We start from the raw sequence: 17,015 nt of genomic DNA, 5'->3' as shown, positions 1-17,015 counted from the left end.
TCGACATTTCTAAGCTTGGTGTGATGATGATGGCATCGTCATGATCAAGTCGACCCTCTAGCTTTGATTGTTTAACTTGCCTTGCTTAAGCAAAGCCTTTGATCTTCTGAGATGTTGAGAGCCTCATCTTGTTGCAATTGTCTAGCTGAAGTTATGAAGTCTATCATCTTGCTTGTATGACTTTTTTAATGTTGTTCACTTGATGCTAGCTCCAGTTTGTCCGCTTAGTGCTAACAGCATTGATAACCTTTGATGAAGTCCTTTTACACTTGTTTTGCATCCTTGTGCATCCCTTCATATCCACTTGCAATCAGACGTGCAAAAGAGATAAACTCGATTCAAAACACTATGAATGAAAGAAGCAAATTTAAAATTAATCACAAACTCAAGTGTGACATGTATATTGCATTTAGGTCTAGGTTCAAATTTAACTTCACACACTTCATCTCATGCTCTTCAACACGGTACATTATGGTTGAGTTGACCACCTTACCTGGGTGCATTTTTATGCTCCATATGCACAAAGGTGGGCTCAATTTCATGTTCAATCACACAAGCCTCAAGGCGGGGTGCAAATTAAGGTTCATTTTTGCCCCTCATTTGCACAATTTCTTGCTTGGGTGCATTTCCGCCCCTCATTTGCACAATTTCTTGCTTGAGTGCATTTTCACCCCTCATTTGCACAACTTCTTGCTTGAGCACATTTTCACCCCTCATTTGCACAACTTCTTGCTTGAGCGCATTTTCACCCCTCATTTGCACAACTTCTTGTTTGAGTGCATTTTTCACCTTCATTCGCACAACTTCTTGCTTGAGCGCATTTTTCACCTTCATTTGCACAACCTTCTTGCTTGAGCGCATTTTACCCCTCATTCACACAACTTCTTGCTTGAGTGCATTTTTCACCTTCATTTGCACAACTTCTTGCTTGAGCGCATTTTCACCCCTCATTTGCAAAACTTCTTGCTTGAGCGCATTTCTTGCTTCATTCACACAAATCCGTTGCTTAGGGCAAGGTCCTTGGCTTGAGCAAAATCTTTACTTAGCCAAATTTTGTCTTCGCACCCGAATTCTTCAATCTTGATCCCTTACTAGCATTGTCTTAGATTATCTTGTGATTCTTGCCTCTCTAGCATGGGCACACTTTTTAGGTCTATTTGCACAAATTTCTCTTGGTGAGCAGGCGAGGATTAGGACCATGACTTAAGAAAAATGTTGACTTAGTCAAATTTTTCTTCTTCAAATTTTTTTGAGTCCATTGCCTTCATTCTTTGCTATATGGATGTATTTCATCATTGGAAGGAAATTTTGTAAGCCTGAGGTCACACCTTTTAGGGTGAAACATCTAGCTTTGTTTGCACAAAATGTCAAATGACATGCTCACCTAAACAATCTTGCCCATTAAAATTTCAATGATCGCTGGGTTACTTGATCTCATCTAGACACATTGACCATGAGAAACCCTAGTAACTTAACATCTTTCTTTGCAACTTGACAACTTCTTGCGACCTAACCTCAACTCCTCATCCTAGACTGACAGAAACAACCCCACTCATAAGTAAAGGTTAACAACTAAGAAAATATTGCCAAGAAAAACACTAAAGCAAAGCAAAAAGTGGGGGTCCCCATTTGCAATGGGGTGATGTGTGAAAACATTACAACAGTATTTTTTTAACCAGAAAGCAGGGAAGGCAATCAACATTTATTTATAGCCATGGAATAAATGTAGTAATAATTTCTCTATGACTGGATATGAAAATGATGGATTCCACAACAATACCCCAACACACAGATTGAAATATCAGCAAGTATGAATATAACGAATCTCACACAATATTCCAACACACAAATTGAAATATATGTGAAAAAGATAAATTTTCAAAATAAAATATTTCATCAGAATGAGAAAGGGAATGAATGCTTAGTAAATGGATACCACACTCACACAGAAGGATTATAACCAGACATGAAGTGAAGCACACAGACTCACAATAATTTTTATAACATAGACATCCAAATTTACAAACACATAGATTTGTGAACTCCTTTCGAAGCGGCAAAACTTTACTTTTCTCTTCCTTTTGATCGAGTCTTGCTATCAGAACAATATGATGGGGATCAAAATTCTGATCATTTACAAAATCTTTTGATTACATATTTAAAGGCTTCCAAATGTAACCATCAAAGAGTCATGAAATGGCTTCTTTAAAATATAATTAAAAAGTTTAATACAATGAAACATTAGAAACTTTTAAATATTTCACAAAGAAAATAAAGACTATTGCTAAGGCGGCTGATATTGTGCACCCATGTTGGCTCCATCCACTGGTGCTTGTTGGGTGGCTGCTGCTCTAGCTTTGAAGTATTTGAGCGCTTGGATCTTTGAATGTTGAGGAATTATGACATTTTTCGTCCTCAATCTCCACAACGTCTTGTTTCTCTTAATGACATCTAGTTTGCTTGTGTTGGTGGTCGGCTCGTCTTCAAATTGGGTCAATGCAGCACCGATCACTGCTAGTTTCTGCATGTATTCAATGTCAAAGGCCTGGTCGCCGAACAATTCTTTAATGTTATTTTCAAATTCTTCCTTTAACTTCTCAACCTGGGCTTCTTCATTGTCATCCTTCCTCTTTAGAGGTGCTCCAATGATTGAGAGCTCTCTGAAGATGTCAGCTCTTATTTTATTTCATTCTTTCAACAGCAGCTTAACCTGTTTTTTCAAGTTTTGTTTCAAGAAAGAAATTTTCCATTCAATACCCTTCCTCCACACTATGCATTGTGGATCGTTAGCATTAGGAAGAATCTGCTCTGCTGCCACTTTATCAAGATCCATATCTAAGATCTCCTTCAATTCTATGTCTACTTGTTGCCACATAGCCTCTTCATGTTTGGTGTTTGTAATTTCTGCATTGATCGCATTTCTCAACAAGTTCAAATTGTCATATACTTTCCTGATTTGTTCAATAAAGGTACCCCCTTTTACCTTCACATCCTTTACTCAATCCTCAGTGACCTTTCCAAAAGATTTATACTTGAGCACTTTATTCACCATTTCTTTGCCATATGCTGAGTTTGGATCAAAGGATGTACTGGCCTGACTTATTGGCTGAGGAGTGGGATCAACTAAGGATTCTAGATAGTCAGTCAAGAGTTGAACACCCCTTTCTAGATCATCTTTATCTTGTTTGTCCTTTGCTGTTCTCTCAACTAATATGAAGGCTGTCACCTGGAAGTTGTAGCCTATCAAATACAATTATCATCACATATTAAAGCTTATGTAATCATCTGTGTATCTTTCCTCATGAAAGAAAATATTGCTGGTGCCAATATTCTCCCAAGCCATGTAAATTTTCAACTACATGACTTCCTAACAATCTTTCGAAAAAGAACAAGAAAATAAGAAACAAACAATTTGAAGAAGCTGTCTGGAAATTTATGACCATCACAAGAGAATCGGGACTAATTGATGGCAATTAGTCTTCCCATAGAGTGGAGGGATGTTATGGCAAGACAACCAATATTCAAAGGTGCGTGTAGCTGCATGCATATTAAATTTCATTGAAGAGAGTCTAAATTCATTTATGTGAAAGAATATTATGTTAAATACGATACTGAATAAGTCGTTTATTTTGTCCATATCAATGCAAGAGTTCAATTTACGAGCTCTTTTGTATCAGCGGATGTGCAAGCCATTTTTTAAAGCACATTTTTTTCTCTTTCTGCTATTAAATAAAACTACAGTAACCTCATCATTCTTTTGGCTCTTGTTACTTATAGCATCAAAATTATTTGAGCTATATAAATTGTAAAGATTGCTTTTCATGGTATGTCCAGGTAAAAAATGAAGCCGCAGTTCTAGGATTTGTAGGAGCTCCATTTACACTGGCTTCTTATGTCATAGAAGGTGGCTCTTCTAAGCATTTTGCAAAAATAAAGCAAATGGCATTTCAATCACCCAAGGTATATTTCTTTTTTCATTCTATTTTTGGATGCTATCAGCTAAATTGAAATGGGATCTACCAACATGCATATGTTCACTTATTTGCATACTATTTACTATGGAATCTTTGAGTTTTGAGCTATTCATATATCTGAAGAGGAATTAGTGATTATTTCTCTTGTTTATCATTCATGGGGCGTGGGTGGATAATCTTTGTGTTGTTTACCTTGCTCCTTTTATTCCTATTTCCAATCGCATCTATGCCATAGTGATGCACAGGTGTTAGTTTTCCTTTCCTGTTTTCTGGTTAAAAGCATACTCCCATAGTAAGATTACATTAAACGAGGGAGCTGTACCTCTAAATTTCAGAGGAAAATCACTAATTTAATAGTGATTTCTCCAATTGTTAGTTGCAGTTTATCTTTACACCTGGGCTAGATCGAGTCAAATTATTGATTATTCTGAAAAGACAAATCTATTTACTAACTTATAGATGGCCATAATTTTTTATATAGTTTGTGTGTGTGTTGAAAATTAATTTAAATAAGGTAATATCTTTAGTTTTCTTCTTTCTGATTGAGCATCAGAGGAAAAGGTCTTAGTTGAGAATCAAATTCATCATTTGCATCTATCTAACTAGTTTTATATGTTGATATCGATTATACCATGTGAATATTCCTTAAGGCACACACAAAGAACGTTCCAATGATACACAAGTAGATTGGAACATATAAACCGTTGATGTATAGTTGTCACTTGTCAGTACATTCATTCTTCTCACATCTCTTGCTTTTCTTTACTCTGCAGCTCAAACTCCAAGGGAAAATAGCAATTGATTTCTCTTACAATGTAGTTGAATTTATTTGCTCAATAACTATAACAGTTTGACCTAATTAAGTTTTACTTTATTGTTATCTGCTTAAGTTTTTCCGGCATTTAATATTCTTTATTATTTCTGAGTTGGTTCAACATCAGCATTGACAATTTTATTTCTGCAGTGGATCTTTTTTGTCTGTTTGATCATTGCTTATATTAGCTTGTATATTCTCACTGATTAGTCAGTTGATTTTCATTTCGAACACAACACTTTTTGTTCTGCTGAGACGATATTCTGCATTGTCCTAGTGATATTCTTTCTATATTTGATAAACTCTATATGACCTCAGTTGGATTGAAGTCATAGAGAGCATTCTGGAGCATCCTTGCTTAGAATACTGTCCTTGCCTGAGAGTTCAAAATGTTGCCAACAACATTACTAATTTTTTTTAAGGTTGTTTGATAGTCATTGCTTGCTTGCTGGATAGCTTTATAGAATATATGTAAATTTCAGAAGCTCAATAGCAACTTAATATGCCCTGTGTGCAACTTGTAAAATCATGCAAGTCTTTTGAGGTAACCATGGTAAGGTCCTTGTATGATCCTTAATGGATAGAAACTTTGTTTCCAAAAACTGCTAACCACAAATGAAAAGTTTATCCACTCCAATATGCATTGCGATTGGATGCTTTGCATTTTGCTAGGACTTCATGCACAATTGCACTTGTAGATGAAATAGGGGATCATAATATTCTCTTCCACTTTATTCTAGAAAATCTTTCTGAGGCATCGTTTAAAAAATTGTAAGCTACCAAGTGAATCTTTTTCATTAAGATTGACTGTCCATTAAGTTAACAGCAGCATAGATTTAATTCCAATAAATTATCCCTATATGGTACGGAAAAACCTTAATATAGACACATAAACCTTATTTTCCTCTAATAATGTAAGCTCTTGCTTGATGTTTTAAACATGATGAATTTAAAGTCCATTAGATCCTGTAGGTATTAGAATAATATTAAATGATTATTAGAAGATAAGGCTTACTTTTGTAATAAAGCAGTGTTCCACGGCCGTTGGGGATGGGGGGATGGGTTTCGGGGATGGGGGGAAAAAGGGCCTAAGTTTGGGGACGGCGACAGGGTGGTGGTGGTGTTGATATAGTAACTAGTCACACATATACTTATAGCACTTGAAAAACTAGTTGTGAAAAGATGTATGATAGTATAAAACTTACATTTCAAATGAAACTATAGGAAATTAGTAAAATTATAAAATATCAAAATTTGAAATACTAGATCTAAACACGAAGATTTCTTGAATGCTAATTGCTAAATAAAATTTGACAAATGAAATTGTCAAATTGGAGATTTCTGTTATATCGAAAATATGAATATCTGATATCACAAAGTCTATAAAGATGATTACATGATACATCATTACAATGAGTAGCAAATAGCAATAGCATTACAAAAGACAAAATGCCAAAATGTCAAAACTCAAAATGTAGTGAATGGAGGCCTCTAATCATCTGCAAACTCCTCATCACTAGAACTGTTGGACTCCCCACGGTCAAGATCCTCTAAGCTAACTCCAAGCAACCCTGCATCTCAAGTAGTAGGATCATCCTCATCAATTTGTGCTAGCTCCTTTGGCTCTACATCCCATCGTGCCACTAGACTCCTTGTACACAAGTGTCTTGTGGTCAATGAGATGCAAAGCACTAGGTATAGCCACAAGCTTCTTTGCTCTCTTAGAGGTAAGTCTGTTCCTCTTAAGAGAGTGGATGAAGCTATATGTAGACCAATTCCGCTCAACAACCGAAGAAATAGAAACCTGGGATAGCATACAGATAGCTAGAGTGGTGGTCAAATATTTTTGATCATGACAATTCCACCACAAAAGTGGGTTCTCTTGTGCCATAGTTTCTATATCCATCTTTGCTGCATTTGAATAACCCTTAAGAGTGACAAATTTTGTCCACTCAGTGCGAATTATGTCAACAGAATCATACATCTTCTTTATGCACCTAAAGAACCTGCCTTCACCTCATCATCCTAAATTGGTGTCACTCTACCCAGTCTAGCTTTGTACCACTTAGGATTCTGTAATGCCTACCAAAATACCCTAGAGAAAATAAAGCAAACTGACATACTAATGGAGATAAATTTTTTTAAATAACATCTAATGCAACACATAACATTATCTATGCTATATAAATTAACATCAATTAACTCATAATCATTATGAACTTGAACATGTCACCTAAACTAATTACGCAAGCAAAATTAAACATAACATAATCTTCATTGTCATCTCCCTAGGGTATCTCAACATCATTACTTACTCTACTAACATAGGCAATAACAATCTAACCATTTCCATTATGACTCTTAACATCCTTAATTATTATTCATGCACATATGCAATACACTTAGTATTTCTTATTCATTAACTATGCACATGCAAATCAATTACTTGTATCCTAATGGTATGCAACCTACTTACTCATTAATCTAATATGATATGCTACTCTTTTCAATGCAAGAGCAATCCTTTTTATTTTCCTTATGTGCATTTTATGCACCAAATCCAAATGTGCCTAAAATCCCTTAATCATTTTCTATTAACATGATCTCCACTCTCCTACAATGATAATGCATAGACATAATTTTCCTTTCTTATCCAATACTCCCATGTCTACTCATGATTTCATAACTCGAGCATGATCATTTTCCTTTACATGATTCCTAAGTGCATAATGTAATAATCATAAAGTCCTTCTTTAACCAAACATCTTAAATGCTATACATGGTCCCTTTTTCTTTCTAACACATCCATAAATATAAACGCCATTATCACGTTCACAATATCATTTATCAACTACAAGTCCTACACTATAGCAATCCTACTTACATAGGTTCTTTTCCACTTTTAATTTACAAGCTCATCTAACAATCATAACATACACGTAATGATAAACGTATGCAACAGATACAATTACATTATTTCCATTAACTAGGCAACATTCAATTACTTTGAGATGCGCCTATGTCTTATTCTACACCTGGAGTCGTAACCTCATTCCACATTAACTAAAACAATCTAAATCATTTCCTTAAGGTTAATTATTCATCTTACCAACTACCCATTCATTCTTACAATCTAGAAGTATCCATTTATCAAGAATATCAATCTTTCAATAAGAACATTCATTCAATATTTGCATATACATCCATACTCAAAGATCATCCCATTACAACGTAATTATTACAATCCATTACATCATATAAAGATTTCATCATGCTACGAGTCCTAATACTTATATCTACTAAATGCAAGTTACATAGCTACATTTACCTTATCATCTTAGTTACCAGATCTGATTTCCTATTCTTTTCTATCTTAAACATGAACATAAATTCCTATTACATGACCTTGATATCAAAACTCATGAATCCCTTTACGAACCATTACAAGATAATCTACAAAATATCTATTAACATGAATGCATTCCATTTCAAAGATAATTACATTTCAATATCCATCTTACAAATTATAGGTCCATTTCCTAAACATCATCTACTATATAGTTACATGATCATTTCAACAAGAGCATAGCTCTCCTAATTACATAGTCTCATCTACAACTTCTACAATATGATTACATTACATAACCCATGATATTAATTACATTCATCTGCTACTTTATTCAGCCATAAGCTGCAATGAAGAAGAATCCACATCCACGCATATGAATCCAATGAGAACATCCCAATGGTAGAAAGGCACCAACCACTCGACCATGTGGAACCAAAGGAACCACCCCCCATGCTAGGATATGACACAAGGTCCCAACACACACTCTAGACCTAAGATGACACCCAACTACCATGGAGACTCACAACTCAAGTGTCACACCCACACAAACACATCATCCAATCGCATGGTGACCTCAAATAGAAACTCCCAGAGGCGTAACAATAATCAAGGCATAAATGCAAATCAAGCAAAGGACACATGCAGGAGTGGAGTGTCATCACATGCTATCCTCCAAATATAGAAACACAACCCTTCAAAGCATAACCCCGATAGACATGTGGAGCCATCTCAGCCTATGAGAGAATTAAGGGAGATTGACTTGCCACTGCAATGGCCTTCCCAAACTTATCCTAAAACATCCTCCCTAGGATCAAGTCTTGGGGCTCAACTATTAATTATCTTGATTAGGTGAATCCTAATTACCCAACCCATCTAATTCATTATTAATGTTATCACTTGTTTATAATAAGGAAAACTTCCAATATGCCTTGGCGATCTAGACGGGAGGCTTATCAACTCACCGCCTATCTCTCACGATCCTGGTCATCACATAAACAATCCAATGCCAACAATATCAATAAATCAATAATGAGCCTCATAACAAAATAGAACCTCAAAGTCAAGAACCAAGGACAATCAAAGTCTGCCACAATCATCAAATAATCATCAACAACAAGGCACATCAACTCGTTGGCCCAAAGCAATAAAAACAATCCTCTCAACACAGCTTATCAACATGTTGGAGAAGCACAAAACCTCTACGTTATGGCTTATCAACATACTGACGCTTAAAAATCATCGAATAACACCAAATCAGATAAAATACAGTACTAGAAAACATCAGAAAACCTCAACATAAGCCTCTGGTACAAGAACAGATCCAGAAAAATCATCACAGACTGAGAAACTGAGCAAAACACTTAACACTGGCAGTTTAGCGCATTTACCACGCAGAGCAGTGCATTTGCTAAACCCTACAGTGCCTTAACTGAATCCTATAACGCATTTACTAATTCCTGCATCGCATTTGATACAGGTTACAACGCATATGACCAAGGTTTCAGTGCATTTGTTCTAAATCAGCGCATCTACACAGAATTCCAGCGCAAACACTGAACAATGCAATGCATATACCAAATATAAACTCGCATACGTTTAAAATATTAGTGCATTTACAGTTATAGCGCATTTGCTAAAACAGAACACGGAGACAGGAAACTTTCAGAAGGAAAATAAAATCAAAGTTACAATGATAAGACCCGAATATGGGCTCAAAAGAAACACCCAAACAATATTAAATGAATGATATAAACAAAATATAAAACCATAGACAATAATGAAAGATATATCCAAAACACGACTTCACGGTTACTGACCCGAAACTCAGACAAAACAATAGACAAAGAGTCTTACATGGCCCAACAACACAATCAGTATGATCACAGAAGAACCAAATCCAAGAAGGATAAACAACACATAAACAAATCCTGGCACAGGAAATATCAAAGACTGTTTTCATAGAGTCGTCCGCTCACAACAAGAAACAATAATCTCAGAATAATAATAAATTTCCCCCAAAACTAGAGTGCAAATTATGTGATATAAATTTGATGCATGAAACATTTAACCTTCAACTATATAAAACTAAAGAAATATATTTCCCATGCACCCAGAAAACAATCTTTTTTGCAGACACGGAGAAAACAAGTTTTGGAAATAAAAATACAAAGGAGAAGACCTCCAACCTGGATTAAAAGTGATGGAAAGAAAATTTGAAGAAGTGCCCAACAATCCAAAACAAGCTTCCAAGGAAAAATCACCAAGCTCCAAAACAAGTTGCAGAAGAAATCTCGAGAATGGTAACCCGACACAAAGCCCAGGTTGCCAAATAAAAGAAATTCAAACAAAAAACCCTAGCCTCAAAACCGGCCAATCAAAATAAACGAAAATAATATAAAATTTACCTACCTGAACTTATAATATAATTTTATTTCCCCATTATATATACAACCAATAGCTTTTAATGGTAGGTAGGGAATAATAATACTCATATACCCTTGTAACAGGAGAAATGTAATAAAATATCATAAAATATTATTCACTATATAAATAAATAAATAACCAAGGTATAAGCAAATAGATAAATAAAAGCCATTGATAAAATATTAATCAACACTAAAATATAAAAACAACATTAAACAATAAATAAATGAACAAATATTATTTAAACAATAAATACCAAATAAACCATAAATCAATAATTAATAAATAAACACTAAATCCAAATAAATAAATAGAAGCCATCAATAAAATATAAATCAACATTAAAATATAAAAGCACTATTAAACAATAAATATCAAATAAACAACAACCAATAAATATCAGTTAAATAATAAATCAATCCAATAATAATTAATCAAATTAAACTATAATAATAATCCACCAATTGATTTAATCATTAATAAACTATACAAATCAAACATTAATTAACTAAATAAATAATCACATACTCACAAAACACCAAAATACCACAACTCAACTTACTAACATGGTGAATCACGCCAAGACAACTGACAACCAAGGTAGACAACTTAAGCCTAGAGTATATGAAGGGAACTCATGCCATCTTCGACAACTTGCCATTGCGATTTAAAGGCACGCTCAGACCTGTGAAGCTAGGTGGAGTCGATGTCTGATACTTGCAAACCTGCATCAACGCTAAACACAACATATACGATACATATATATCATAATGAACAGGCAAGTGGTAGAGAGTCACAACAGCATATCATGCTCGCAATGAGTGATATGACATCGTCTCTACTCACGAAAACAGTCACACAATAACTAGGCACATCATAACACCAACTCATCACATATACTCAAGAAGTAGGGTTAGCATAATCATAATGCTATCAAATCCATAATTCATATAATCCATCTTACAGAGCAAGTGCATATAGAGACCGTTAATATAAATCCATCATATCATGATCATCAATAACAAGTATCACCATAAGCATCTGAAATATAAATAGAATCAGGACATAGTATAAGACCATCGAATATTATCATAAAGTAAACTAAGCTACGCCAATAGGGTTTATAAATATACAAGGAGAAAGATGAGTCAGGGTGGGGCACTACAAATTCAAAGCATAAGTAGCCGTGTGCAAAGGAGTGTTGAGCTTGTCCCATCTACACTGAATGATTGGTCGAATGTGCTCATTGTAGAATGCTGGAGTGGGGTCCTTCACTCACACAACATCCCTCATCTGGTCAAGCATAGAATCGATGCACTCATACACCTCTCCAAGGTTGGGTGCATCCCCATCCCCATATCTGATGACCTGGAATACTGGAGAAATGATGGAGACAATGTATTTCACATCAGTCCAAACACATCATTCTTCACTATCTCCTTCACCCTTTTCCCCTACTTTGTCTTGGCCTTGGCCCACCTATTCTACTTTGTAGTCATAACCATGAGTTGCAATGCCTCTTGCAACTCAATCATTCTCTCCAAGAGAATGAAATAGGATGCATATTTGTCCTCAACTTGTTTCAAAAACTCCTTCGCGAAGGTCCTAAAGAGTGCATGTGAAGTGTGGTGGTTGCAGATAAACATCTGCACATCTCTCGCATCATTGACCACTCCTCTAATCCAGTCAATCTTCCCCATGTCCTTGAGTGCATTGTTCATGGCATGCACACAACATGGAGTCCACTAAATATGTCTATAGGGTACCTCAATAAGTTTCCCTACTACTCTACACACATGGGCTGCATCCGTCACTACTTGGACCACATTTTGTTGCCCAACCTCTTCAATAGCCTCCCCAAGGACCTCAAACTGAAAATCAACATCTTTGTTATGCCCTATACAATCAACTGCTCTAAGAAAGTATGGGCCCTTTGAAGATGTGACCATGATGTTGATGAGTGGACGATGGTTGATGTTGTTGGTATTTTGGTATGGTTTTGTCATTGATGTCAACACCTACTAAAACACTAGCACTCTGGAGATCCAACAGCATTCACTTGCAAGCAAGTAACTATTGCACAGTTACTGGTATATGGTTCACCGGCAGGATATAATGATATGGAAGACACTTGGTAATGTCGAAGACATCGTGTGGACACTTTGTTTTGAAGAATTAATCATTGGTATATTCATATTTGCATATTTCCTTTTACCGGCAAATAGGTCCAGGGTTACCTAGGGTTACACCGGCAGGTTTATCTTTTCTAGATCAGCATGGCACGCTATGGAGATGATTTATTATTGTTGTAAATGCATTAAGCCGACATGTTTAATCGGTTATTGCATCGGATATCATATTGTTTGTAAAATGTTTTTATTGTAAAATCTTGTAGAGCCGACCTACTAAAATTGGTCTTAGGTTATGGTATAAATGTAAGATCTTATTTGTAAGATCGAATGTGAAATGCGAAAAAGAATTATGTGAAGGTATATGCGAGATTAAGCAGAGCTATACACGAAGACATCATGTGAAGGTGAAGCTAGGTTTTTGTAGAAGCATATAAGCATTACACCGGTACTGAATCCAGCATATGAAGATGCTATTTTGTGCAGTACATTCTTATTGGATTTAACCATCCAACTGTAGTCAGTGTGACTCCCATTCTGTGATTGAGCGGTGAGCTCTAGGTTGTTGGCCTTTCTGCATGTCCAGACCCCATTTATGTACACTTACTATCTGCAGTAGTATCATCTGATTGTGGGTAAGGTTTCCCACCATGGTTTTTCCCCTTACAGGGTTACCACGTACAAACATTGGTGTTATGTGTTGTGGATGGCTTTATGTTTATGTTTCATGCATTAATCTTTACCGGTATAGCAATTAACTATTAACACTGTCTACCGGCATACTTAACTGATCTACCAGTATTAAGCATTAAGTTGGTTAAGTTGTTTTTGGTTTGAATTTATTTGACAACTGATTCACTCCGCCCCTCTCAGTTGTCTCCGGGACCTAACAATTGGTATCAGAGCCTAGTCCTCTTTTGCAGAAGTTTAACAACTTGAGGAGATCTAATGACTACTAATTATTTTAGGAAGGACAGTCCTAAACTTGATGGAACCAACTATGGGATATGGAAGATCAAAATGGAGACACATCTGAATTGCATTGGTAAAGACATCTGGGAAGTTATAAAGAATGGTTATACGGCTGCTGTAACTGGTCAGACCGTTCCAACTACCTTAGCCAAAGATAAGGAGAATGATTGCAAAGCAAGAGAAGCACTTTTGAGCGCATTATCAGATCAACAAATCATGGGATTATCAGATAGGTCTACTGCTAAAGCTATTTGGGATCATTTGGAAACACTGAATGAAGGAGATTCCACAGTCAAGATTGCAAAACTTGAAAGCTTCCAAGTCAGGTATGAACATCTGAAAATGGAAGAAGATGAAAGGATTTCTGCTTTTATGGAAAGAGTAAATGAAATTGTTTTGGGTATTAAATGTTGTGGAGGAACCTTGAGTGAGGATGAAATTGTTTCAAAAATTTTAAGAGGTTTGCCACCGGCATATAAAATGAAGGTTACTGCTATAAATGAGTTGAGAACAATGCCTAATACATCAGTAACTAGGGATACATTGATTGGAAAACTTTCAGCCTTTGAAATTGAGGAATTTGGTCCTGTTGCTACTATAAAGACAGATTTGGCCTTTAAAGCATCAACATCATCTGCTCCATCATTTGACAAATCAGATTGGAAAGCCTTTTATGCAAGAGAACTTGAAGAAACTAGGAAGGAGAATGAAGAGCTTGAAGAACTTGAAGCACTATTTGCAAGGAAAATGCCAAAAGGTCCAATTGGAAGTAAGTATGAAGGTAAAGCACCCTTTAAATGTTTTAACTGCAATAAGATTGGTCATATGGCTTCGAGATGCCCTGATAGACATGCTAGACTAAGAGAAGAAGCTAGAAGAACATACAAGCCTAATCCTGAATATCAAAGATACAGATTTAAGAAAAACAAAGACAAATCTTGTTACATTGCTAATGAAGATGTAACAAATGATTCTGATGAGGATCCAGCAGACAATGGATGGGTTTTTGTTGCTATAACAGAAGATCAACCGGCACCTACTGCTCAATCGGTAGAACAAGCCCTAGCAGCTAAAGTTGAAGTAAAGGATGAATGGATCATTGACTTAGGATGCTCACATCATATGACAGGAGATAAAGGTAAATTCTTGAACTTTCAAGAATACAATGGAGGTTTAGTAAGATTTGGAGATGACAAAGCCCGTTCAATCAAAGGTAAGGGTACAATATCTCTTGATGGTAAGCATAACACTGACAATGTTTACTATGTTGAAGGATTAAAGCATAATCTTTTAAGTGTTGGTCAATTGGTTGAGAAAGGATTTCAATTACAATTTAAAAATGGAAAATGCAAAATCATGAATAGAACTGGTTTAGAAATTGCAACCGGTAATCAGACTAGAGGTAATATCTTTCATTTGAATAACAGTGAAAAGGCATGCTTGATTGCACATATAGATGAAAGTTGGTTATGGCATAAGAGACTGTCATGTAAATTTTGATTGCATGGTAAAAATCAGTACTTCTAAGGCAGTTAGAGATTTACCTAAAATTGTGAAACCTCAGAATACAATATGTAAGGAATGTCAATTTGGAAAACAAGTTAGAGCTAGTTTCAAAAGTATTCCAGAAAAATCCAATAATGCTCTTGGTTTGATTCACACTGATTTATGTGGTCCAGCTAGAACTAAAAGCTTACAAGGTGATAGATATTTCATGCTAATTATTGATGATTATTCTAGAATGTGTTGGGTTACTTTTCTCAGAGAAAAATCAGAAGCACTTGGAAAGTTCAAACTGTTCAAAGCAATGGTTGAAAATGAAACCGGTAAGAAAATCAAATGTTTAAGATCAGATCAAGGAGGAGAATTCACATCTAAGGACTTTAATACATTCTGTGAAGTGAATGGAATTAGAAGACAGCTATCAACACCTCGAACACCACAACAGAATGGAGTTGTTGAAAGGAAAAACAGAACTATCTTGGATGCAGCAAGAAGTATGTTATCTGAAGCAAATTTACCACGTGTATTGGAGAGAAGCAGTCAGCACAGCGGTTTATACATTCAACAAAGTTCACATCAAAGGTGAAACTGGTAAGACCCCTCATGAACTATGGTTTAGTAATACTCCTACTCTTAAGTATTTCAGAATTTTTGGAAGTAAATGTTATATTAGAAGAGATGAGTATATTGGCAAATTTGATCCTAGAAGTGATGAAGGAATATTTCTTGGTTATTCATCTAAGAGCAAGGCATATAGATGTTTTAATAAGAGATTGCAGAAAATTGTTGAGAGTACAAATGTAAAAATTGATGAACAATTCAGAGGAACTTCAAGGTATATAGACTTTGAACCGGCAACATAAATTGTGACACATGAACCTACACTAAATCCACCGGTACAGAATGAAGACCCAGTTACTTCGATACCATCAGAGGATTCCATAGTAATTGAAGAACAACAACAAACTAAGACACCACGATATATAAAATTGAATCATTCTGAAGATCAGATAATTGGAAACAAATTTAAAGGAGTTATGACAAAAGGAAGATTGGCAAATGAAGAGGTATGTCTTATTTCTCAAATTGAACCATCATCTGTTAATGAGGCATGTGAAGATAAATTTTGGATTAAAGCTATGGAAGAAGAATTAGAACAAATTGAGAAAAATAATACTTGGACATTAGTTCCTCGACCTAAAGATAAAAATGTAATTGGAACCAAATGGGTACTTAGAAACAAACTTAATGAAGATGGTAAGGTTGTTAGAAATAAAGCAAGACTAGTGTGTAAGAGATATTCTCAGAAAGAAGGAGTTGATTACAATGAAACCTTTGCACCGGTAGCTAGAATTGAGGCAGTCAGATTATTCTTGGCTTTTGCAGCTCACAAGAACTACAAAGTTTGTCAAATGGATATTAAATGTGCATTTTTGAATGGAGATCTTGAAGAGGAAATCTATATTGAACAACCTGATGGATTTTCTTTAACAGATGACAATGATATGGTTTGCAGGTTAAAAAAAGTTCTGTATGGATTGAAACAAGCCCCAAGAGCTTGGTATGCAAGATTGGATAAGTATCTTTTAAAGATTGGTTTTACTAAAGGAAATGCAAACATCAATTTATATTACAAAATAACTAATGATGATATCTTGATTATAGAAGTATTCGTTGATGATATAATCTTTGGAGGAGAAGATGAACTATGTAAAGAATTTTCTATTAAAATGCAGCAAGAATTTGAAATGTCTATAATTGGAGAAATAAAATTCTTTTTAGGATTGCAGATTTCACAGACTAGCAAAGGTATATTTTTGAGTCAATCCAAGTACTAGAAAGAGTTACTA

General features: G+C 35.3%; 1 protein-coding gene across 3 annotated transcripts in view; it reads left to right on the top strand.

Moving 5' to 3' along the window:
- LOC131033741 (uroporphyrinogen decarboxylase, chloroplastic) overlaps nucleotides 1-17,015 on the top strand; it is a 140,280-nt gene that overhangs the window by 116,975 nt on the left and 6,290 nt on the right. For all 3 annotated transcript variants that reach the window (XM_057965020.2, XM_057965019.2, XM_057965021.2), the window contains one exon: nucleotides 3,835-3,960. In XM_057965020.2, coding sequence (XP_057821003.2) covers nucleotides 3,835-3,960 — 126 coding nt within the window. The remainder of the gene's footprint in view (nucleotides 1-3,834; nucleotides 3,961-17,015) is intronic.

The sequence above is a fragment of the Cryptomeria japonica genome, chromosome 4 (assembly GCF_030272615.1).
Source record: "Cryptomeria japonica chromosome 4, Sugi_1.0, whole genome shotgun sequence".
Classification (NCBI taxonomy): Eukaryota; Viridiplantae; Streptophyta; class Pinopsida; order Cupressales; family Cupressaceae; genus Cryptomeria; species Cryptomeria japonica.
Note: the sequence above shows the minus strand (reverse complement) of the source record. Positions and strands in the feature narration are given on the sequence as shown.